Raw genomic sequence first — 23,624 nt, forward strand, 5'->3', positions numbered from 1 at the left:
AAATTTTTAAATTTTTAAATTTTCAAATTTTTAAATTTTTAAATTTCCAAATTTTAAATTTTTAAATTTTTAAATTTTCAAGTTTTCAATTTTTAAATTTTTAAATTTTTCTTCTATATTTTCGACTTCTTTTTTCGCGTAGAATCACCCCCTTTCCGCTCGTACCACCAGTTACCAACCACCCTGTATATCGCACATCTTCAATTTCCATTTACAAACGTCATTCACAAATTGATTTTTAAATCTTTTACTCATAAATCATTCGATCTTCCAATTAAAATTTCGTTATATTCCATCCTATGAAAGCTTCCATTTAAAATGAACTTTCTCTCTCTCTTCCACTCTCTATTTCTAATTACAGTATCTGTAAAAATGAACTTGTGCAACTGCAAATGGAAAGAACTGATTTCGATAACGAATTGAAATCTAACGTTTCCGATAAGACTCGAGCGTTTTATCTTCACTCAAGTATTGTCTCTGTTTCAACGACCAAAACTCGCGCACTCTCAAGCCCGATTAATTTTATGACCATTTATTATCTCCTCCATCAAGAAGTACGTAAGACATTATGACGACTACGCGACTCTGATAAAACGTTTCTCTAGTCTAGTCTAGTCGTTCACACGAATCGAAATAAGACCGTTACATTCTCACGAGCCGTAAGATTCGATAGTTTCCCCTGTTGTAATAGACATCGAATCGAAATGATTAAACCCACAGGAAGATACCCACCACTCACGTACAATATATCACGAACGTACGCTGTTCGAAACGATTGGTCGATTCAATTAATTTACCGCATCAAACGATCGTTCGGCTCAATTAATTTATTGGAAGAATCAAGTAAACCGGAGCAAAAGACATTTACAAATACACCAGTTGCAGATACATTCGGTATTCTCTTTGAGCCCTAATAAAGGACTATTCTCCCTGGACTTGGTGTTTCCCACGATGGAAACGTGTCGAAGACAACGCGCGTCATATATGTATATACGTACGATATATACATAACCGTTCATAGCACATACGCGCATGTTAGTGAGGAGATGGGAAAAACGGGAATTTTTTGTCGAAGCTTCTCGAGGGGCTGACAGACGCGAACAAAGGGAGACGTCGAAACCTTCGCATCGAAAGTCCCTTTCCCAAACCGTTCCCCCCATGAGTTTTCCCGGGAAATTAAATCGATAACTCCCGTTCTACCGTGTAAAACGGCCACGACGGAGGGAGCCGTGCTTTCGCTCTATCCTTCGTGCGCTAGTACGTACGTACGAGGTGACCGGTAATTCTAGAACACCCTCTATCGAAAATCGAATGTTCCAACTTTTCCACGATCAATGCGGAGAGTCGTATATAGTAAACTAGGCACGTGCGACTTTATTTCAAATACGCCATGGGCCGCGATTTATGGTAGTCGGACAGATTTCGATGGCACGAAACGCGAGGATGGAAAACCGCGAACGACTAAATTGTGGCGCTTTCGCTTTCGAAAATATCGAGCCTCGTAATTGTTGTAATCGAGTTCGATGGTACTGCGTGCGATCGTCGAATTTCTATCTTCTCGGTATATCGCCTCTCGTTGATAGAATATCGCAAGAAGAAGTCACGCCGAACGAGAATTTGTTCGCAGGTTGTTGAAACTTGACAGATTTCTTGGCGTAAGAAAAATACGAACCGGTGGGAAATGAGACAAAAAGGCAGCAGAGTTAGGAAAGGGAGCGCTGGAAAAATATTTGTCGAGTGTACGATAACGAAAGAACGTGCCGGCAATTCTTATTTTATTCTTTCGTATTCTGGCCATACTTTGCTACACGACCAATCACGATCGAATGGCTCAACATTTACAAGCGAATCGAACAATCCATCGACGATTTCGTGGTCTCGAGGAGCCAACGTTTTTCTTCGAAGAGAGGAATTAAACAGCCGAGGAAGAAACACGAAACGATCGTAGATCGTAAATGGCCGATATACGGACGCATAGAGAAGGAAAATGTTAGGAACGTTCGTTACATTTCTACCGCGTAATCGAAACACAACTTTCGAATCTCATAATCGATCTCATAATGTCTGGAATAGGAAATCGAACGATCGGTTCTTTGTCACAGCAATTGAAGCCAACAGGGTGTGTCTGGCGGAATATTTGCTGCACGTTGAAAACAGCGAACAGAAGTTCGACGGAATCCGTGTGTAGCGAACCGATAACTCGTTAGCCTGGAAAATTTGATTAGCAAAGTGGAGTTTGTTGCCAAACTGTGGACGAATCGTAGCGTAGTTTCCGAGGGCAGAGAGGAACAAATTGCTACAACTTGAAGAAGAATGGTAAATATATAAAGAAGGATGGAAAGAGGGAGAAAAAGGTTGGAAGACGGCAGGAAAGGTTCAGGGACCAAGGTTAAGGAGACAGGAAGAGGAATGAGAAGCAAGGGAAGACGAAAGAAGGGCAAAATGGTCGCATTGCGGTAGGTGAACACGTGCGTGCGTGCATAAATGAATAAGTAAACGAGATCAAAGACTGATACCTGCTAAATGACAGTACTTTATCGGTTTTTATTCGCTTGCAACGTTACGCGATTGCGATATCAAGGTGCCAATGCGTTGCTTGTTTTTCCACGGAAAAAGAAAATTACACGATGACTTTTACGCGAACAATTACGTAACACGCGACCAAGTAAAATTCTTGTCGCCTAACCGTTTCTCCGAATCAGATTTGTTCGAGTTAATTGTCGCGTAATGGGACACCAGCGTTCAAAAGTACGTTGGGTGTTGCGATATGAAAAATTAAGCAAATCTGCGTAATCGTTAGGAAACTTTATTTGGAAAATGAAAAATGAGAAAACGTTGTAAAAAGCTGGTAATATTCGACGTTACGATGAAATCGTCAACCACGTATGCGATGTATAATTAAATTGTGTTTCCACAAATTTCTGTACTTGTGTTAGGTCCTTTCGTTTCATAAGGAAATAATAGACGCACGATGTGTTTTATTTTATATTAGCTTATCGAATGATGCACGAACGTAATAATAGAAATATAACGAAATGGATCATAGCTAATTCAGTGAAATAATATAAAATAGAAATTCTTCATTATTATGAAATGACAGAAACTTTTTGAACAACCTAATATTTATCGTTTGAGTAAATCATTTTTAGCGGCACATGAGTTAGAGGACAATTCAAATCATGTTGTTGTTCTGCCTCGGGGTATCAAGATCGTTAGGATACGCGTAATGTAAGAGTAAATAAACTCCGAGCAAAATAATGTCGCCGCTACGTGTAACCGACGAAAACAAATTTAAATTTTCCGACTCTCTCCGACCGGTATAAATAAGCGGACGCGATCGCAAGGAAAAGTGTTACAGTCAGGTGCCGATCGGTTATCAACGAATTAAAATTTAGCGATCCAATTAACGAGTCATTAGCTATCCTATTTTACGACTTATATATTGCACGAGCGTCTCAGCGAATATAGCCTGTACGCTAATTTATTATTTTAAATACAGGATGGTTGGTAACTGATGGTACAAGCGGAAAGGGGGCGATTCTACGCGAAAAAAGAAGTCGAAAATATAGAATACAAATTTTTCGTTCGAGGCTTTGTTTTCGAGAAAATCGACTTTGAATTTTCGCTCGGTACGCGTGCACTTTATCGCGTCTCGTTGTAACGGATCTCACTGTAGATCGTTGTCTCGATTTACGTTATTTTTTTAATTTTTAAATTTTTAAATTTTTAAATTTTCAAATTTTTAAATTTTTATTCTATACTTTTGACTTCTTTTTTCGCGTAGAATCACCCCCTTTCCGCTTGTACCACCAATTACCAACCACCCTGTATATCGAACGAGCGTCTCAGCGAATTATTATTATTTTAAATATATTCGACGGTTTCAACAACATTTAATAAATCTCACGATCAAACATCCTACCCGAGTCCTTTATACACGTCCTCTATACATTTTATAAACAGGACCCGCATTCTGACAGACTTGTTACCAAGTTGACGCTTAAGGACGTCTCAGCGATAAAACTACCAAAGTATAAAATGTGTTCAAGAAATTCAAACGAAAAGTACATATAAAAATATACTACAACGATGTATACAGAAAGATATATAAAGAGGACGAACGAGCGTTTATCCGTATATTCTACACGATACCGTACGAATCCTTGAAAGTAGACTCGTACAGATAGGAGAGGGGAAAGAAGGAAAATCGATGGACCAAAAGACGAGAGGGAGAGCCAAGGATTTTCAGGTCACCCCAGAAACGCGTACACACGTGGTAGGTTGGAGCGCGTCAAAATGCTCCCCAACCAAGGGTAGGGAGAAAGGGTCTATAATGGCTTTAGGGAGAACACCAGCCTACGAACACCAGCCTACGAACACCAGCGCAAAAGCAAGCACGGACCCGGAAGAAACCGTAAACAATGACATCTGAAATCATTCTATCGCCTGCTTCATGGATTCAATACCGTTCTCGTCATCTTTCCATGCGAGCTCCGCCTTTATAGCGAAGAGACCGACCGACCTGAGCTTCTTATCCGCTTCGAGGCAAGAAACGTGGAAACGTTCGACTACATGTCGACATATTCTCCATAGTTTCTCCATAGTTCGACAGATTTTCGACGTTAGTTAATCCGACGTTACGTCGAACACATTTTATCGATTAGTTCTACCGTGTATTCTTTCGTAATCTCCGATAGAAGCACACTTAGAAAATATGTTAATTATGGAGAAAATAAGAAGCTTCGCGGTAATGGAAGATCAGATGTGAGGAATATAATATACATCTTGCAACATGTTCGTAAGAGACGCAGCTAAGCATAGACTCTCGTCGCGAAGAGATGCAATGGAAATATCGCGATTATACGATTTTTCTTCGCGAATTAGCCAAAGTTTCGGAAAGGCGATTAAACGCCTTTTCCTGGGAAGTTTGCCTCGGGGCAAAGATTCTCTCGAACGATTCGATGGAGCATGAAAATCGTAAATGTAGCTGGCTCAGCTCGGAAATTATCGTGGCGGAAAATCTGCGAACACGCAGACTTTATCCACGTCCGTTTAATATAGTTCGTCTGAAATCGTGGAATACGTAGTCCGGAGAACTTCCGAATGCGGAGACGTGTATCGATCACCTCTGACTTTTCCAACCACGCTTTTAGCGATTCCCGATAAACTGATTCCGCTCGCGTCTCAATTCCCAGAGTTTCATTCGTCTCGGCTTGTTCGTGTTTTAAAACGACAAACCGCAAACAAAGCGAGGGAAAGAACCTTAGCTTCGCTGTGATCTTCCTACTCTTTCGTATTTCGATCTTGCTCATAGTTTAGCAAATGCGAAAGACCTTAACGTTCGAAGGAAACGCTTAGCATCGTACGAATGTTAATATTGGTTGAAACAGTTGTCCAATTGCAGAATATTATTTATAATTAATATTAGGCACGACATTTTTCCTTTTATATTATTTTATTCAACTATGTATGATCCATTTTGTTCTATCGGAACGAAAGATATTGCGGCGTCATAACGTCTATTATTGAATCTAAATTCTATAATTATAATTCTTATTATTACAGAGAGATTAAAAGAATATTAAATTAGATAGTAGATTATAGAATGTTTCGCTTTATATATATGTAATTATAGAAATAGTTATAGAAGTATAATTATAATTTCTAAATATAATTATTGTTATAATTACATAATTATTTTTATGTAAGTATTATTGCAAGTATTATTTATATGTAATTACAGAAATAATTATAGAATCATAATTATAATTTCTAAATATAATTATTGTTATAATTACATAATTATTTTTATGTAAGTATTATTGCAAGTATTATTTATATGTAATTACAGAAATAATTATAGAATTATAATTATAATTTCTAAATATGATGCAACTTAAAATCTTAGGCTAATCGATTGTTGGATTTCTTTCTCAAAAAGAATATTAAATTCGATAGTAGATTGTAGAATGTCTCGTTTTATATATATGTAATTACAGAAATAATTATAGAAGTATAATTATATTTAGAAATTATATTTAGAAATTATACTTAGAAATTATAATTATAATTCTATTTAGAAATTCTATTCAGAAATTATAATTATAATTCTATAATTATTTCTGTAATTACATATATATAAAACGAGACATTCTACAACCTACTATCTAATTTAATATTCTTCTCGAGAATGAAATCCAACGATCGATTGGCCTAGGATTTCAAGTTGCATCACAATACTTAACGATTTTGATAATTTCTTAATAATTATTCGGACGCTAAGTTAAGCTTCTCGGAGTTAAGCTTCGCCGTTGCTTATTAACGGAAGTGTTGGCGTAGAAAATTATATGGCGAGAAGGTGAAAGAATCGAACGAAAGGAGAAATTGGATGCAAACGAAGGCAAAAGTTAAATCGAAACTGTGAACTTGGATATAAGCCGGCTCGTGGAAATCATTAGGAATTCCAGGTGGAAGTTGTATCGTTTGGCGCGAATAATCCGCGCATCGGACCAAACACATCGCGAGAAAAACGTGAACAGCCTTGGAAATAACTTGCACAACAACGTGTCGCGAAACGTAATTACGAGCAGTCTACGCGTCACGGCAATAAAGAATCGAATTTCCTCTGTATATCTAACGAGAACCTGTTAATCGACGGTCTACTGGATCGATTACGGCAATCGCGAGCTCGTGCCAACGATAAAACGATAACTCCAATACGAATTATCGCAGATACGCGTTCGCTACTGTGTTCAAAAACGTACGTATCTGAAGGTACGTGCACCTCAGTGATTTCGAATTTGTCGTAAAAATCAACCATTTCGAGCTACTTTTTCCTCAGTTTCCAAGTGAAATTCCACTACGATGAATTCTGTCTGTAATTGTGCACTTGTGACAACGTATATATCAATATCACGATATAACAATTATTTATAATTAATTGTAATCTAGGGAACGCAACAATACGCAGATTGGGAATTTTGAAAAATGCGAGCGGAGAAATTGCCATTTGATAAAAAGGTAGAAACTTTGAAACAGCGAAGCGAATGAATTACTTGATTCATCTGTGAAGAACAATGGAATACAGTAACGCGTACGTCGTTGATTAAATGGTTAATTTAATTTTAATTTAATAGTCAATCTCAATTTATGTAAAACTGACGATCATCGATGTTGTTTTGAAGGAACGCGAACCAACTTATCGCGCAACCTAATGTTTATTCGTTTTGTCCTTCTAATTGTTTTATACATTGCAATTACCGCGGTTCGATCTTACTCTCCGATATTTCAAAGGAAAAACATTGTTGCAGCGCGGCAAAACTATTTCTCGACCGTAGTCTGCCTCGTAACAATCGCTCAATTAACTCCACCTGACGCAAGCATTCTGCTCTTCGCGAATGGAACCTCAGTCGAATCTCTTGAAAATCCATTTTCCACCACGTTCCTCCACGTACGTATCTTTTACTGGACAATCGTAATTTTCCTTTTTCTTTCGTCCTTATCGAACGATACGATCACGAACGATATACAGGGTGGTTGGTAACTGGTGGTACAAGCGGAAAGGGGGTGATTCTACGCGAAAAAAGAAGTCGAAAATATAGAAGAAAAATTTAAAAATTTAAAAATTTAAAAATTTAAAAATTTGAAAATTTAAAAATTTAAAAATTTAAAAATTTAAAATTTGAAAATTTGAAAATTTGAAAATTTGAAAATTTGAAAATTTGAAAATTTGAAAATTTGAAAATTTGAAAATTTGAAAATTTGAAAATTTGAAAATTTAAAAATTTTAAAAATTAAAAAAATAACGTCAATCGAGACAACGATCTACAATGAGATCCGTTATAACGAGACGCGATAAAGTGCACGCGTACCGAGCGAAAATTCAAAGTCGATTTTCTCGAAAACGAAGCCTCGAACGAAAAATTTGTATTCTATATTTTCGACTTCTTTTTTCGCGTAGAATCGCCTCCTTTCCGCTTGCACCACCAGTTACCAATCACCCTGTATTTGTTCGCGTTACTCGTCGTAAGCTTATCCGCTGCAACTAACGCAAGTCTCCAGGATATCCTTGAAAATATAATAGCAAGAGTCGAACGAACTTTATTATTCTGCTTTAATAATTTAATTATCGCTGCATTTTCGATGATTCGTAAGCGGGACGCTTTAATCGGCAGAAACCTCGCGAGAAACGATCGATAATGGTGGTCAAATCATAGACGAGAGAGCATTTATCGAGATTATCTGATATTAAATACAGCGGAAAGCTCTGCCACGTTCGATATCACTCGAGGGATTCTGCATAATTTCGTTGATCCCTGGATTTGCAACGTGTGATATAACCAGCGCGTTCGCCGCCTCCACCATATCATATGAATAAATTTCAAGAAATTCAAAACGACCTACTTTTTTTCCATCGACCAGATACCTTGCACTTTTCATTTCGCATATAGAAAAATACGCACCCACTTTCTCCGTGATTCGTAGCGATCCAGTCGTGCGCTCGCATCAAGTTCCCTCCGCAAAAACATCAACAACAACGTGTTTCCGTTAATTACAAGGAATAAAAAGAAATGGCCTTGGAAGATTGTCGAGTAGAGGGAAAACAATTTCAAGAAGTAAGAATTTCTTCCTCTCGATATCACCTGTCGAGCTAATTACCGCGGTAGAAACCGCCGAAGTAATCGTGGCAAACTTTTAGAGGCGGACGTTCTTCGAAAGAACGTAAGATAGCTGGGATTATTTTAGGTCGTGGAGAAATTGGTCGCGATGGCTAGTGACAATTGGTCGGCTGAAAACAAGCACGTGGGCACGTCGAATCCGCGAGTTCGGGGAATCGAGAATTGCATCGTTGGGAACGTCGCAACAAACGCATCGACCGAGTCAACGAAGGATCGCACAATGCTAATCGGCGAAAGAAACAATACGCGGGAATGCAGCCGCGACCAGATCACCGTGCAGATTGTTAGATTGAAAGATTATAGTTTAATCGTGGCGCGGACGCGGCTCTGTACCAATGAAATAGGTTTATTCACGCTTTATCTACGCTGCGCTCTCGTCCAGAAATTTAGGACTCCGATCTGTCCTTCCACCTGACAGCGAAGGAACTGACGCAGACTACGGAACAGGGCGAAGCTAATGCTTTTGCCAGTCGTTGAATATTCCACAGCGGTTAGAAACATAGGTCTTGGTGAGTTCGTAATTATTAGAGAAGATAGCAGAATCGCAACAGATTAAAGGAGATTAAGAGGTTCGCGTAATGAAAACTTTTCTCACGTTCCACTCGTTAGAAACTTCCACTAATCCTCTCGGCACTGAATTAAATCACGTAAACGTATAAAAATTCGCCAGCTAATATTTAGTAACAAAGAAGACAGAAAAAAAAAAGAGAGAAGCAATCGAGGAAACGTTATTACGAATAAAATTCTTTTTATCGTTGATTATTAAGAAGAGAACGTTCGAGGACATGGAAATATGCAGAAACGCGCAGAACGCAAGAACAGTAGCCGAGTAAAAAAGTAGCGAAAGTAAAGAGCTCGTTACGATGTTCAGCGGATGGAAGAATCTCTAATTGGAAATTTCCATTTCTTCGGCTGCGTTCGTAAAAATATGAAACTACGATAGAGACTGCTGCATCCGCTGTCTGGTCTATGAACGTAAAAGTACAGGATTTATTATCACGCGGAAACGTATCTTAAGGCCGTTCGATTAGAGCCGTTCGTATCACGAGTTCGACGACCGTCCACTTACATTCGTATCACACGTTAAAAAGCGAAATCAGTAAAATAGCGTACATCGCGATAGGTTTTGTCGACCAGCGACAGACTCGTTCCTTTGCTACAGTTTTCTCGAGATCGGGCTGTGTTCATTGGGAGATGGGCTCACCGGAAGAGGAATAATAAACGACGACGATAGCCACAAAGAAACACAAAGCAACGTACTCTGTTCTTTGGCCGCTCTTTCCAGTTACCTCTCTCTCTCTCTCTCTCTCTCTGCTTTTCTCTATCCAAGTTCGACGGCCGTTTTCCATGCATCGGAGAGACAATAGGTAAAGAGGCGGCGGAAACAAGCTTCGTTTTCGACGTATCGCGTGGAGTCGCGTCGTTCGTATAAACGGCCGCCGTGGTTTCACTCGGAAAATGGATTTCTGCCTTTTATGGCAGAACTGGAGCGGGACCACCAGGCAAAAAGTAGTTCGGACCACTTTAACAAGGACATTTCGAGACGGAGGACGAGCTGCTCGTCCAGCCGATGCAAATCGCTTCGACACTCGTCGCCTGCTATCGAGAAATTGGAATATTTTGATGAAAAACGGAAGAGTCGCGCCGTTTGAAAAGACGGCCTTTTGTACGTCGTGGAGCTTTCTATAGCCGAACTAACAGGCAGAGTGTACGGACGATGGAACTTTCGGATAATAAAGCAATCGCTTTTACGATACTAAATTTCGTTCAAATAGAGACGAAGGAAGTTGTCCGTGCGTTTCGATGTTTAAAGACTCCGTGGTCTTTACGATATCGATAAGCGACTGAACGTGTACCGTAGAACGTCTACCGTTGAAAGAAGTCGATCAACAAGAACTTGATATGTATATCGTGTTAGTTATATCAGAAAATGTAACCGAGAAAAACGCGTTTAAAGTTTACACGTCATATCCGATGGACTGTGTACCATCCTCTGTAGACTCTATTATAATACTCCATATACAGGGTGGTTGGTAAATGGGGATGCAAGCGGAAAGGGGGTGATTCTACGCGAAAAAAGAAGTCGAAAATATAGGATAAAAATTTTTTTTTTTTCTTTATAACGAGACGAGTTATAACGAGACGCGATAAAGTGCACGCGAACCGAGCGAAAATTCAAAGTCGATTTTCTCGAAAACAAAGCCTCGAACGAGAAATTTTTATTCTATATTTCCGACTTCTTTTTTCGCGTAGAATCACCCCCTTTCCGCTTGCATCCCCATTTACCAACCACCCTGTATAATTCTTTTTAGACTGCTCTGCATGATTTTGTAATACTAACGTTACGCGATAGACGTAATAACGTTGCAGCTGATTAAGAAGACAACGTTAAAAGGCTAAGCCAGACTTCAACGCCGGCTTACCAAGGCGTTCTTGTTCCACGTTTCCGTGGAATTATGACCGATTGCTTAATCATAATGTGGCAATCGAATCGAGGAAACGAGTATGTTCGATAATTAGAAAGGATGCGAGAGCGACAACTGTCGGAGTTTGTTCTTCCTTGACGCGTTCGATAGCTGTGGCAAGGTTTCTAGAAATATCGTGCGACAGTTGCCGCGAAATTGGCAGAGCTTAACGATAAAGCACGGCGCAACGAATCTGAGGAATGTATCGACGTATCTAAAACAAAGAGCAACGGATCTTATCACTGAAACTGATACAAACGCTATACGTAAACCGTAGAAACACATTGCGACGAAACAATCGATGTTGTTTCTATTATACTTTGGTCGTAAAAGTATCGAAACAAAGAGAGTGATTAAACAGGTTGTGTCGTGAAAAAAATTCGCGATGACTGTACAGAAATCGGAACGCAAGGTTAAGAATGCGTCAATGCAGTTCTTTAATCGCGAAAACGTGAAAGAAGACGATGCTGCGTATGGAATCGACGCTTTATCGGCTCCGATGTCGCATTCCTTCCTCAAGCAAAGTATCGCTACGGACAGACATTTCGACGCGGTAGACGATTTAATCGCCACTAAACGTGACGCGATACAACGCGAGTTTGCGTTCAATTCAAAGCAGCGGCAGCGTTTCCGGTTGATCGTGGATAGCGCGCTCAATTGATCCTTCGACATTCCGATTGTTGCTCCGAGCAAAATTAGTCGGAACAAACAAGCGTCGCGTGCGATGTAATGCCGTTCGGAGAGAAAGCTCGTGGAAAATATTTGAATCGCTGAGAAAAAGAATATTTCTTTTTCAGATGGTAAAAAACTCGACTTTTAAATTCGAACTAGAAATTTCGCCTCGAGACTCTGGAAAAATTGTCTTTAGGGACTAACTATATTGTCAGAGGATAAAAGCGCGGGGTAATAGTCAAGCAGTTTTTGAGAAAATCAGATTATTTATTAAAATTAAAATCGTTAGCCGATACTAACACCGGTCATCTTTGTGAAGAAATTAAGTTTTTATTTTATTTTTTTATCAAATTCATATCATACGAGTTATTTATATAAAAACAAAAAAAAAATGTTATTTCCTTTCGAGAGTTTCGGATCGTAAAAATAGCAGAAAGTTTCGAGAAGTCTCGAGATATGGCGTATCACATTCCTAATATTCTTCTCTCTCTTTTATAAAAATAACAACAACGGAGGAAAGAGTAACGAGATTTTCGTGTAGAAAATTTGCAATTCTTTTGTCATGCAGATTTCACGTAGAATAGGATACGTGGTTTAAATAAAGGTCTTTTGATCAAAGGTTTCGCAGTCGCGTTTAGCACGTTCGAATCTCAACGACGCTACCTCCATGCATTTCACGCGCGTTTTTCATCCATCGTGGTCGTTGCACCTCTCCAGAAGAGCAATACGTGTCAAGCGTGCATTCTATTAAGCCGTATATCTTGACGAGTTTTTCAACGAAAAATTGCTCGAAACCACGAGTTTTCATCGTTCGACATCGCCCAAACAATGGAGTGAAACACGCGAATCTTTTTATTGAAAAAAGAAAGTGTTTTACTATACGAATCTCGATATCTAAGATTATCGTGTAAATTACATAATGATTTACTTGAAGAAAAATTATCAACGAGAAACGGAAGGAATCAGTCTATTTGACGAAGATGTTACATCCGCCTACGGTAAACATGGACAGAGGTGTAGACTGTAGAGGAATTAACATCAAAGCGGGGAACGCGCGCGGGCGTGCGCCTGCCGATGTTATGTACCCCAGACGAAACAGACAAAACAAAATTAAGCGGTCGTAATTCAAGGATACTAGAGAGTGGTGGACCTCTCGTTTCAAAGAACCATCAGCTGACTACGAAATGAGACTCGGTCGAATATTTGATTTGACTTGCGATCATCGATATCAACGGTCAATGGTCTAAATTTCGAAGGTCGCGTACCACTTCACACCAAATTTTGGGACACGAATAGTTCTCCAAGTGTAAATATAGATGCAAGTAAATATATAAAACGAAAGAGAAAGACGCTAGATGAAAAACTGACGAAGAAAATTAGTTCGATTTATCGGACTCTAGTTCCTACTCCTCTACGATCAATGCATGAATGGGAGAGTCGCGGTACACTCAGCAAAATAGCGGCACACATACACTCGTGCAGCGACACGACACGGCGGCAGCATCATACCTACAACGTATTAAGCGGCATGTACCCGAAAGAAGTCAAGACGCTGGTTGATCGAATCATTGACGCTGAGATACCTGACGCGAGAGCGGAAAACCGCGACGTACCGTGTATATAATAGATGACACGATGTCGATCGTTAAGCACCTATACTGGACGCGACTAAAACTCGTGGAGAATCGCGCGGATCAGGACACGAGCAGTTTGACAGATCCGCAGGGTCGATGCCGCGCATTAATCGCGAAAGAACACCTACGAGAACTCACCGACGCCGTATTTAGTTGTTTTCGTCGTCGTCCACATCTCGAGCGGTTCGACAACGGCGCTACATCCCTTGCTAAACTGCCACCGACCACTCGTAGTATCACGAAAAATTCGAAAACACAAACATTGGGTGTGTTTGCCGCACAAGTGCCACCCTCAGAATTCTCTCTCTCCCTGCCGTCGAGCAACGTTGCCGATGGCCGCTGCAAGTCGTGGCTAACTGCCGCGCCGGCAACGCTGCTACTGCTGCGCCGGTCATGTGCTCTTCAGGAACGTACCTAGTTCACACACTTCTATATGCATATATATTTTACCTCGACTTTGATAGTTGCTCGCTTTCACCAGTGTATGTACCAATCGTATATACTGCCAATATTATTTTACCTTTAATTTTTATACGTTGAGGTTAAACATTTGGTACATTTATAGCAATAATAAACAACTTAACAAGTATACTACCGTGTTCTTTATATTTTACGAGAAATTGTAGTCGTTTCTTTTAGGAGATCTTCATTGAGATACGATAAAATTTTATTTATGCGAACAGATCGAGGAACAAGCAGTTTTAATAATAGCAGTTCACTGTGTGTATTAATATATAATGTATAGCATGATATAGCTACAGTTCTTTTTATTATTTTAAATATTATGATCTAACTGTTAGGATTTCACCTTCCTTCTTCGATACATAGGATCTAGTTTGAACATAAAATAAATAATTGCATATATTATAATACATTTATTATGAAAATTTGCTTATATGTGTATAATTGAAATTACACTCGATCGTACTTCGAGTAATAGGTACGTACGAGCTTCTACTCTATTTTGAAAAGTTTATTAAAATTTCTCTAAATATGGGGAAACACAGTAGCATATTTGCTTAGTTGTTTATTACTATTATAAGTGTACTAAATTTTATTTATATCTAATTACACAGCGACCAAAATTACTATAACTTACAAGGTAAAACTCCTGTTAAGGCGGATGTTTTTATGAAATCGGGAAACTGAATTTCAACAGTAACATAATAAAAACTTATCTCTACTCTTAAGATTACCGAAATAAGATGTCACAAGGTTACAGACATCCAGTTTTATATTCTTAAATATATTCGATGAATTACCAATTTATTTATAATAAATACAATAATAAAGCAACAAAAATAAATCTACTATAAAAGATGTAATATTTCCATAAATTCCTGTATATACTTTTATTTACAGTTTTTTCCTTATATGATTAAGTGATAATGAGACCTGGGGAGGTGCTAAAAGTGTACCGCGACACATTTGAAATTAAACGTAGACTAGATCGAGGCTACGATGAATCAAAATATTAACGTTTCATAGATAATTTATCCATATACTTAAAAGTTGATAGGTTTTCCGAAATATGCAGCTAAATTGGCTTCCTTGAAGGCTTCCGCGAATGTCTATAAGAACAATGACAAAATCAGTGTCCGATATTCAACATTCGATCGAATATCGTATATCTACTTACCGGATGAGCGTGACATGTTCTCGCAACATCTTCTGCACTTGCTCCATATTCCATTGCAAGAACTGCCTCATTAATCAATTCACCAGCGTATGCACCAATCATATGTACTCCCAATATTTTGTCTGTACTCTTATCAGCTAAGACTTTAACAAAACCATCCGTGTCTGCATTCGTTTTTGCTCTAGAATTTGCTATATGTGGGAATTTTCCAACTTTGTATTCGATACCCTCTTTCTTTAAGTCTTCTTCCGTTTTTCCTACCCAACCAACTTCTGGATGTATATATATTACACTAGGTACGCAATTGTAATCGATATGAACGGCACCTGAATAAGTCATCATAATTGCTGTAAACTTTCAGGGATACAAACGGAAAAACTATAATGAGTATTTCTTAACTACCTCCGGCAATGCCCTCAACCGCAATAACACCTTCGTCCTCGGCTTTGTGAGCCAACATTGGCCCATGAATGCAATCTCCAATAGCATAAATCCTATATGAACGTAATTTTACATATAATTACGCTGACGAAAACTTTCTCAACAAAGTGTGTACTTACGAAGGTACTACTGTTTGGAATCTATTGTTTACAGGGATCCTGCCCTTTTCGTCTCGTTCGATTCCCAAATCCTCTAATCCTAAATTTTTCGTATAGGGCCTTCTGCCAACACAGACTAAAAGTGTATCGCACATTAAATCCTCCTTTTTGCTAGGATCTTTCGCGTTTTCGACAGAAACGATGATTTCACTGCCTGATCTTTTCGCACCAGTGACTTTTGTCCCCAATTTAAAATCCCATTTTTCCTTGACTAAAAGTTTTTGTACCGCTTGACTAACTTCGCCATCGATACCTGCTCCACCGATAGTCGGTAAAAATTCAACTGCTGTTACTTCAGCGCCTAATCTATAAGAGCAAATAAAGCAACTCAACATATCTTGTTTACAATTCATACAATTAATTTCAGTATGAAATGTACCTGCGCCAAACTGAGCCTAATTCCAACCCAATAACACCAGCACCAATTACTATCAATTTCTTTGGCACTGCGTTTAACGATAAACATCCAGTGGATGAAATAATTTGTTTTTCGTCGATTTCTATACCCGGAAACGGCGTGACCTCACTGCCAGTGGCAATTATAATGTTTTTAGTATTAATAGTGCTTACTACTGAACCATCTGGACCAAGTGCGCTCACTTGATTTGGACCAGTAATTTTGCCATGACCCTTAACCCATTCCACCTTATTTTTTTTAAATAAACTAGCAATACCACTTGTTAAGGCTTTCACTGTACTTCGTTTCTGCTGCATTACTTGATCAATATTAATAGAAACATTGTCGACTAAAACAGAATTGTCAAATTAGTGATTGTTAAATTATGGATATTTAAAAAGGAAAAAAAAAATGAGAAGTATACCGTTAATGCCAAATTTTTGTAATTCTCCAGCATGTGCCATGTGGTAATAATGTGAACTATTCAATAAAGATTTGGATGGAATACATCCAACATTCAGACAAGTCCCACCTAATGTTTCATCTTTTTCTATACAAACAGTTTTCATTCCTAGTTGTGCAGCTTTAATTGATGCTACATATCCACCAGGACCAGCACCTATTACAACTAGATCTGCTTCCACAGTACTAGCGTATCTGCGTTGCTGTGCAGCTGTCAAGCCAGGTACAATACGTTTGACACATGATGGCTAATAAGAAAAACAGAAAAAACAGAAAGTTATTGATTAAGAAAGAATTTTCTATCTCTGTTTGCTATCATTATATCTGTAATCCTTAAACTTTGACAAAGTCAGATGTAGGTGACATAACCAACGAAGTAAGGAGAACGTATTTTTATATCGAATAATGAATTTAACAAATCAATTTTGCTTCCTCAAATATTTAATCAATGCTTCATAAGGAAAAAATGACCAATATCAAAGAAAGTTAGCTAAATAGTGGAATAAAATATATAACAAAATTATTTGTCCTTCAAAATGTTACGAAATAGAGTAAAATGTATGGTCTGATACGATTGTAATGTATCCACGAGGTCATTTATTCATAAATATCTTTTCTTTTTACTTACTCTGACAGAAGTGGTCACCAAACTCCAAAAACTAGCTTGCATCATCTTTTTTGTAATATACTTTACTACCCGATATAAAGGGGGTCAAAAAGGAAACAAGCTTTAGGTAGTGAGAAGCGAGCACTACCGGTTACTTCAATATCATTCAACGACCAACTTGTCTTAGCTCTGATAATTCGATATATCGTTGGCTATATGGTTCGGAGACTATACTGCTTGATGGCGCTACTGACCTATTATGCAACACGAAATAACCCTTTCGTTTCGTTCATATGATACATTTGGACATGGATAAGATGAAGAATAGATCAGGCATCTAAGAAGATTTCGTGTTTCGTGTTCTGAAATACCGATCGTATAAAAAAACAAAAGTTTCGTAATACTATCTACGATTTTATGTGGTGAGTATGTGTAGGAATTATAGAATAGGAAGTTGATAAAGTTAGACGTAAGAAGTTTCTCTTTCGTTATGATTCACATTCGAATTGAAATTTATTCAAAAGGAAATGCATACACTGAAAGATATCACTCTACTAATACTACTTATTCAAAAAGTGTTATATCTTGTTATCAAATAGTTTTATGTCTTACGAAAGTAATTATTTACGAAGGTCATATTTTCATGAATAAAAAGAAAGGAAATCATGCTTATTTGGTTAATAGTTTCGGAGATGAAAATTTATTTATATAGTCATTAAAAGAGAACAAAAATTAACAGCTTTTATCTTAAGATTACGAAACTTTCATACATCGACGATTATCTCCAAAGATACGCGAGGTAATTCGCATATAATATATAAAATATCAACAGTATGAATTGAAATATTTTCAAATTTATATCCTGTAAATTAATCGCTTTGATGGATTTGTACTAGTTACGTTTCATTAAATAGGATTACAGCGCACTTTGTAACGACTAGCCGCTTTTCACGTGAAAATATCTAAAAGTCATTCTACCTACGTTCTTGGATAGAAGACATATAAATGTATGAGATTTCTGTTAAATATTTACTCTTCTACTGCAATTATCATATTTATCATAGAATAATTTATGAATTGAAAAAAACATTTACGAATATTTACGCATCGTTAATCAGAATATTAAGAATTTGTGCCATCTCGCGGTCGGTAAAAAATATCTTTTCGCTATCGCAAAATCGATTTACGTATGAACATCTTAACTGTAGCCGATATCTCAAACTTCTTCATTGAAACTAATTCAACGTTGATATTCACCTGATAATCAACAATATCGTTGCGATCGAGTTTACAAACTAGACCCCGTAAGCTGTAACAATTTTTATTGTGACGATCGAAGAAGTAAAAAAGAGGGAGCAAGTGGAACGAATCGGCCAATAGCTAGATAGATAAAGATGAAAAGAACGTTAGGGGTCGAGAGAAAAGGGCAACAGATGTCCTTCCGTATGACGCATGACTCGTTTGGCCCTTGGCGAGATAGTACAGTTTGCGTCTCACTACCCTACGGAAGTATTGTACGTCACGGAAACGAAGCTAACCCTGTCGTTAGAAGGAACGTTCGTTGAAAACCGGTTAGTACTTATTTTTCGTGTCAACAAAGTCCGTGATATTTTTCTCGTTCAACACAGTACGATCTTACGAAATGTCTTTACTAGAATCTTTCTTTTGCGTTCGTATCAATCTCACATTTGGTATACTAATCGAACGTAATTCCATTATCAGTAGCTTATCCGTGATTGGTTGAATTTAAATTGTCTAGTACTATAGTTGAATTCGTTGCATCGTGAAAAAATAACGTTTAGTATTTTGATGACGATAAGAATACTGATCTTGAGATGTTTGATTTACGATAAACAGAAAATATGTTTCCGATAAAACGAGAAGTAATAACGATGATGTATAATTTTCAAGGTTTCGGAGGGGAATAGCTTTGAGATGTTTGATTCGAAGATCTTTAAGAAAATATGAACGATTTAATCGGCTTAATTTAAAACAAGAAAAACATGTGTGAAATAGTAAAAGGTCAACGCAGAGCGTTTCGCGACCAAGACCCTCCACGGATATGCAATAAAAGCAACGAAAATTTGAAAAGCGAGCTGGAATTTTGTGAATCGACTGCAACTTCGCCGACGATTCTTCAACGAGCATCCAGCTTCGAAAGGTGCTTCAACGAGTCTAAGCATCTTGAGAAGGGCAAACAGAATCAGAAAAAAGAGAAAGTAAACTCGATCAAACAGGAAAGTACTTGGTCCGATTCCATTAAAGACTCGAAAGACAGTGCCAAGGTATCGAATGAATTGCCAGCTGCTTCAAATCAGACGAACTCGGAGAATTTGATCAAGGAGCTTTCTGACAAAGTGCCTTCCAACAGCCATCACGACGATGAGGTACGTTATGCTTATTTATATTGTTGAAGGAATCTTTGTCTACTGTCATGCGTTTTGATGCTTTTAATGTATTTTCGCACGTCTGTGCACGTTTGATGATGCCACACAACCGGGCAATCTGCAAAGAACCGTGCATAATATATTGATATATTGATCTACGTGTGACTTCGAATAACGGCAGTTTTCATATTAAGTAGAAATATACATCACGCAAATAGAAGGATAAGGTTAGGAAACTGTCATAATTCAAATGGCTTCCGTTAAGAGGCTTTTACGATTATAGAAATTCGTAGAGATATGCGTATTTTTTTAGGATTGTGGATATACTTTTTTTTACCAGTTATCAACGATTGCATCATATTTTTAAAAATGTTTCTATAAAGAAAGCGCAATGCACCTACGAATGCTTAATGCGCAAACATATACCACCTATAACCAAAGTAAATACGTTTATTTTTTTAATTAGCTAAGAATTTATTAAAACACTTATAATATCGCGTATGCAATATCGAGCATAAAGGGGTTAAAAATGGTCGACAGCTGACCAGTACGTAAGTCGTGGATACGTGAAGATCTGCGAAGCCGATGCAACTTATCGACTGATCGAACATGATAACGCGAACGGATAAAAATGCAGGACGATGTAGAAGGGGGACGGAAGGCTCCGAGAACGAACAACGATCGTATCAAATTTTTAGAGCCGCTCTGTTCGAGGTAGTCTGCAGTACGAAATAGGTGTAACCAGAAAGAAACATTTTTTTTCGAACGAACGCATCGGGACGAAAACTTAGTAATCTTATTAGATTATTCCATAAATGAGGTTATGGTATTTATTAACGAATAATATGCTATCTACATTTTTCTAAATCTATGTTCTATTTGTTTCATCATTATTTTCAATTTTTTTAGTCGTCAACTATAAATCTCAATAATTATTTTCAAGATACGACGCGCGAAATAAAACGAAAGACGACGTCGCTTATGGAGTGACTGGAAGTGAAGTTGCGAAAAATATGTACGTATTCGCGTATATCACGGATGTCGAATAGTAACATCACCGTGCCATTTGATAATACGTATTACGATATTTTAACTTTATAGCGTATTGTTACAAATCTCGTATAATTATCGCGTAAGCACAGCGAGCGATATTAAGTCAAGCGGTATTTTCAATGTTTGTATGTACACCATCTGTTTTCCGTTTATATATTCACGAGGAAAGCGTACACACCGTGAATTGTGTATTTTTGGTGCGTAGTCGATGAAACGGCTGCGGCAAGTCGAATAATGGACGCGTTTACCGCGAACTTGTAAACGAGTTGCCGTTGTTAAAGACGCAATTAAGGGAACTTGTGGTCACGGTGCATAGAACACTGGTACGTGATCACAAATTTAATACGTATTTTATTCGTGTGCTTCGTATAGCCGAAATATCGGGCTTCTTTATAGCTCGCGTAATACCCCACATGCCGTTTAACGACATTTTTAACATTCCAATTGTTTATGCCACAGTCTGAAATTCTTGGAACTATTTAAATGGAAATACTTCTGAAAAACACGAATAGCTTGTCATGACGATATCGCTGTCGCAGCTGGCCCAACACTCTTGCACAGTACGCACTTGCCGTATATTTAAATCGAAGCACTGGAAAAGACCGCGAAGCAAGTGGAGGATCACGGCGGATAGGATTTGAAACTAATCGGTGAGATTTCTCGCGATGCACGAACGGTATCATCAATCAAAGAAAGAGAGAGTTATTTCACGTTCGAGCGTAGTATATGATTCTGGGACGATTTACTGTCACGCGGCTTTCCGAACGAAGATTAAAGCCGTCTCTTGAGATCGCGAATCGTCCTTGAGATGAAAACGTTTCACGGAGAATTAAATTGTACGCTCGTTTGCACGTTGAACGTTATATGTTCTAGGCGCAACTGCGTTCGCCCATTCATCCACCACGAAACGACTAGGAAATGACTAGAAAATTACGAACGCTATGGCGGTAAATTTTCATCGATGACGATGCGTTCGTCGAGACCTGAGAATCGATTTGGCAACTTCTTCCGAAAAATTGTTCGAAGGGGCGAATTTCGCGAGTACAGGGCCCTAAGATAAATTAGGTTCGGACCTGGAAGATGCGGGCCTCAAGTCCGTTGCAGGTTCTTTTCCATCGAATGCCTTTCTTTGTGTGGAATTCGACTTAAGTCGTGTCCACACCGAGCTCTTTTGCACGGTCAGCATCGTTACTCCGTTTTATTTCTAAAAATTCCACTTTTGTGCAGCGCGTAAATCTATGCTCGCGGAACTTTTGATCTAACAAATGATTCCACTATGTACGGCGAATGATCGATAAACGAGACACTAAGATCGCAGTGCTGACGGCGTGATGCTTAGAATGACGGAAGTACGAGAGGAAAGTTTGCTCGAAATATACTTGCAATAAATATACTTGAATGCCAGCAGGCCATTGACCGGCTATGTTAAAATATTGACGAGGAACTTGCTATTTCGAGGCCGTGTAATTATGGTGACTCGCGAACACAGCGGCGAACTCGACGACTCGATAAATATTTAATCGACTTCTCGTAAGTTATCACGACTGCTAACGAACTCGTGGATACCATTTGTTAATAAGCAAAAGGTATATGAGACGGACGCTTGGTTTCAGAAATGCCACGAAATCCTGCATCGACAAAGATACCGTTAACAGACGCTTCAAAATCTCTTCGAGCTTCTTCGAGAATTACGTTTACAGGGTTTTCTTTATGGATCGCAACCTGGCACGTAGTGGAAGCCGAGCATGTAGTTAAGAAATGGTCAGAGTTGAAAGAGCATGCGAGCGTAATCGAAGATAATTGGAAGGTTGAAATTACTAGAAATTGGCGCTTGTTGAAAAAGCTGGGCCTAAGTGTAGCGAGTTCGGTGTGAAAGCAGCTTATTAAGGTCGGGCCTAGCGTGGTGTTGTTGCGTAGCTTGCCTGGCAGCTTCAGTTCGATGTTTACGCTCGTGCTTCGAACATTTTTCTCCGTGGCTACGCGCCATTCGCGGCGTGATTCCGTCCAGTATTTTATCCTTTCCTCGTGACCAACATTCTATGTGTCTACTTGTGCAACCATAATCCATCGTCACTGGAGCCAGCGATTCTAGACGAATATTTGCTCTTTCGTCTCTCTATCGGGCAAAATTGGATTCTCACGACGCGACTGACGGAACGTTGCTGGAGTAAGTTTTGCGTAGGGGTAACAGCCTCTCAGTACCCGTATATCCACTATACTCACTTATAGTTTGTTTCTTCGCAAGATAGCATCGTCTAGCCTATTTTCGTATTCTTGTCGTAACGTTGAACGCATTTCGCATTCTACCGTTTCTCTTGGAAATTTTACAAATTTACGAATGCCTGCTGTAGCATCTTTCGTTAAAGAGAGTGACGTGCATTGACGCATGAAAGGCGAAGGAGACGATTAAAGAAGTCGCATACGCGACAAAAGCGAAACGACCAATTTGCATAAAGCATCTTCTTAGAGTCGTGGCCATAGCCGTCGTCGTACGAGTAACCACATCGTCGTTCACAACTATTTGCATATTTCTTAATCGTTCTAAATATAAGAAGAACGTATGCTTGCACCTCGAACGAGACGATCTCGTTTAATTCGATCGAAGCTACGAATTCCAAAATATCACGAGGCCATGATTTTGCAAATCTCTTTACCAAGAGGATTGGTTATTTGCTAATGTTAGAAACACAAATAGGACGAAGCTATATGCAGCGTAAGGAACATTATGCACGTGGCTATGACGATTAAAAAATATCAAATTCTTCAGGTTTATCCGTAATTTGGCAATTGAGATGGCATCTTAACAAAAGCAAGCAAGTGCCCGGATACTTTCCAGAGCTATTTGTACACGCCGTGGTCCACGAATCGCCACGATATCGCAGCTAGTTGCGATGATTCGACGATCGAACGTTTCGAGTACAATTCAGAAATTCATTGGCGTCGAACCCAGTGGATTTACCGATGCGAAAGGAATTTTCAAAAATATCCACTTTCTAGAAAAACAGGAGACGACGTTGTATATCGGCGCCAC

General features: G+C 38.6%; 3 protein-coding genes across 4 annotated transcripts in view; 1 reads left to right on the plus strand and 2 right to left on the minus strand.

Moving 5' to 3' along the window:
• Positions 1-14,001, minus strand: part of LOC117241788 (dedicator of cytokinesis protein 3) — a 54,625-nt gene extending 40,624 nt beyond the window's left edge. For both annotated transcript variants that reach the window (XM_033507901.1, XM_033507900.1), the window contains exon 1: positions 13,588-14,001. In XM_033507901.1, the coding sequence (XP_033363792.1) occupies positions 13,588-13,624 (37 nt within the window). In that variant the 5' untranslated portion in view covers positions 13,625-14,001. The remainder of the gene's footprint in view (positions 1-13,587) is intronic.
• Positions 14,002-14,574: 573 nt separating this feature from the next.
• LOC117241790 (dihydrolipoyl dehydrogenase, mitochondrial) lies at positions 14,575-17,362 on the minus strand. The gene is made up of 7 exons (XM_033507905.1): positions 17,175-17,362; positions 16,509-16,794; positions 16,067-16,433; positions 15,649-15,993; positions 15,491-15,582; positions 15,089-15,414; positions 14,575-15,020 (listed from the first exon to the last, which is right to left on the minus strand). Exons 1-7 carry the CDS (start codon positions 17,217-17,219, stop codon positions 14,955-14,957), a joined length of 1,527 nt encoding a protein of 508 aa, XP_033363796.1. The 5' UTR covers positions 17,220-17,362; the 3' UTR covers positions 14,575-14,954.
• A 1,215-nt stretch (positions 17,363-18,577) lies between these two features.
• Positions 18,578-23,624, plus strand: part of LOC117241611 — a 41,009-nt gene continuing 35,962 nt past the window's right edge. Inside the window, exons 1-2 of the mRNA XM_033507481.1 lie at positions 18,578-18,724; positions 19,065-19,540. Coding sequence (XP_033363372.1) covers positions 19,157-19,540 — 384 coding nt within the window. The 5' untranslated portion in view covers positions 18,578-18,724; positions 19,065-19,156. The remainder of the gene's footprint in view (positions 18,725-19,064; positions 19,541-23,624) is intronic.

The sequence above is a fragment of the Bombus vosnesenskii genome, unplaced genomic scaffold (genome assembly GCF_011952255.1).
Source record: "Bombus vosnesenskii isolate JDL3184/JDL3185 unplaced genomic scaffold, Bvos_JDL3184-5_v1.1 scf7180000016261, whole genome shotgun sequence".
NCBI classification, from domain to species: domain Eukaryota; kingdom Metazoa; phylum Arthropoda; class Insecta; order Hymenoptera; family Apidae; genus Bombus; species Bombus vosnesenskii.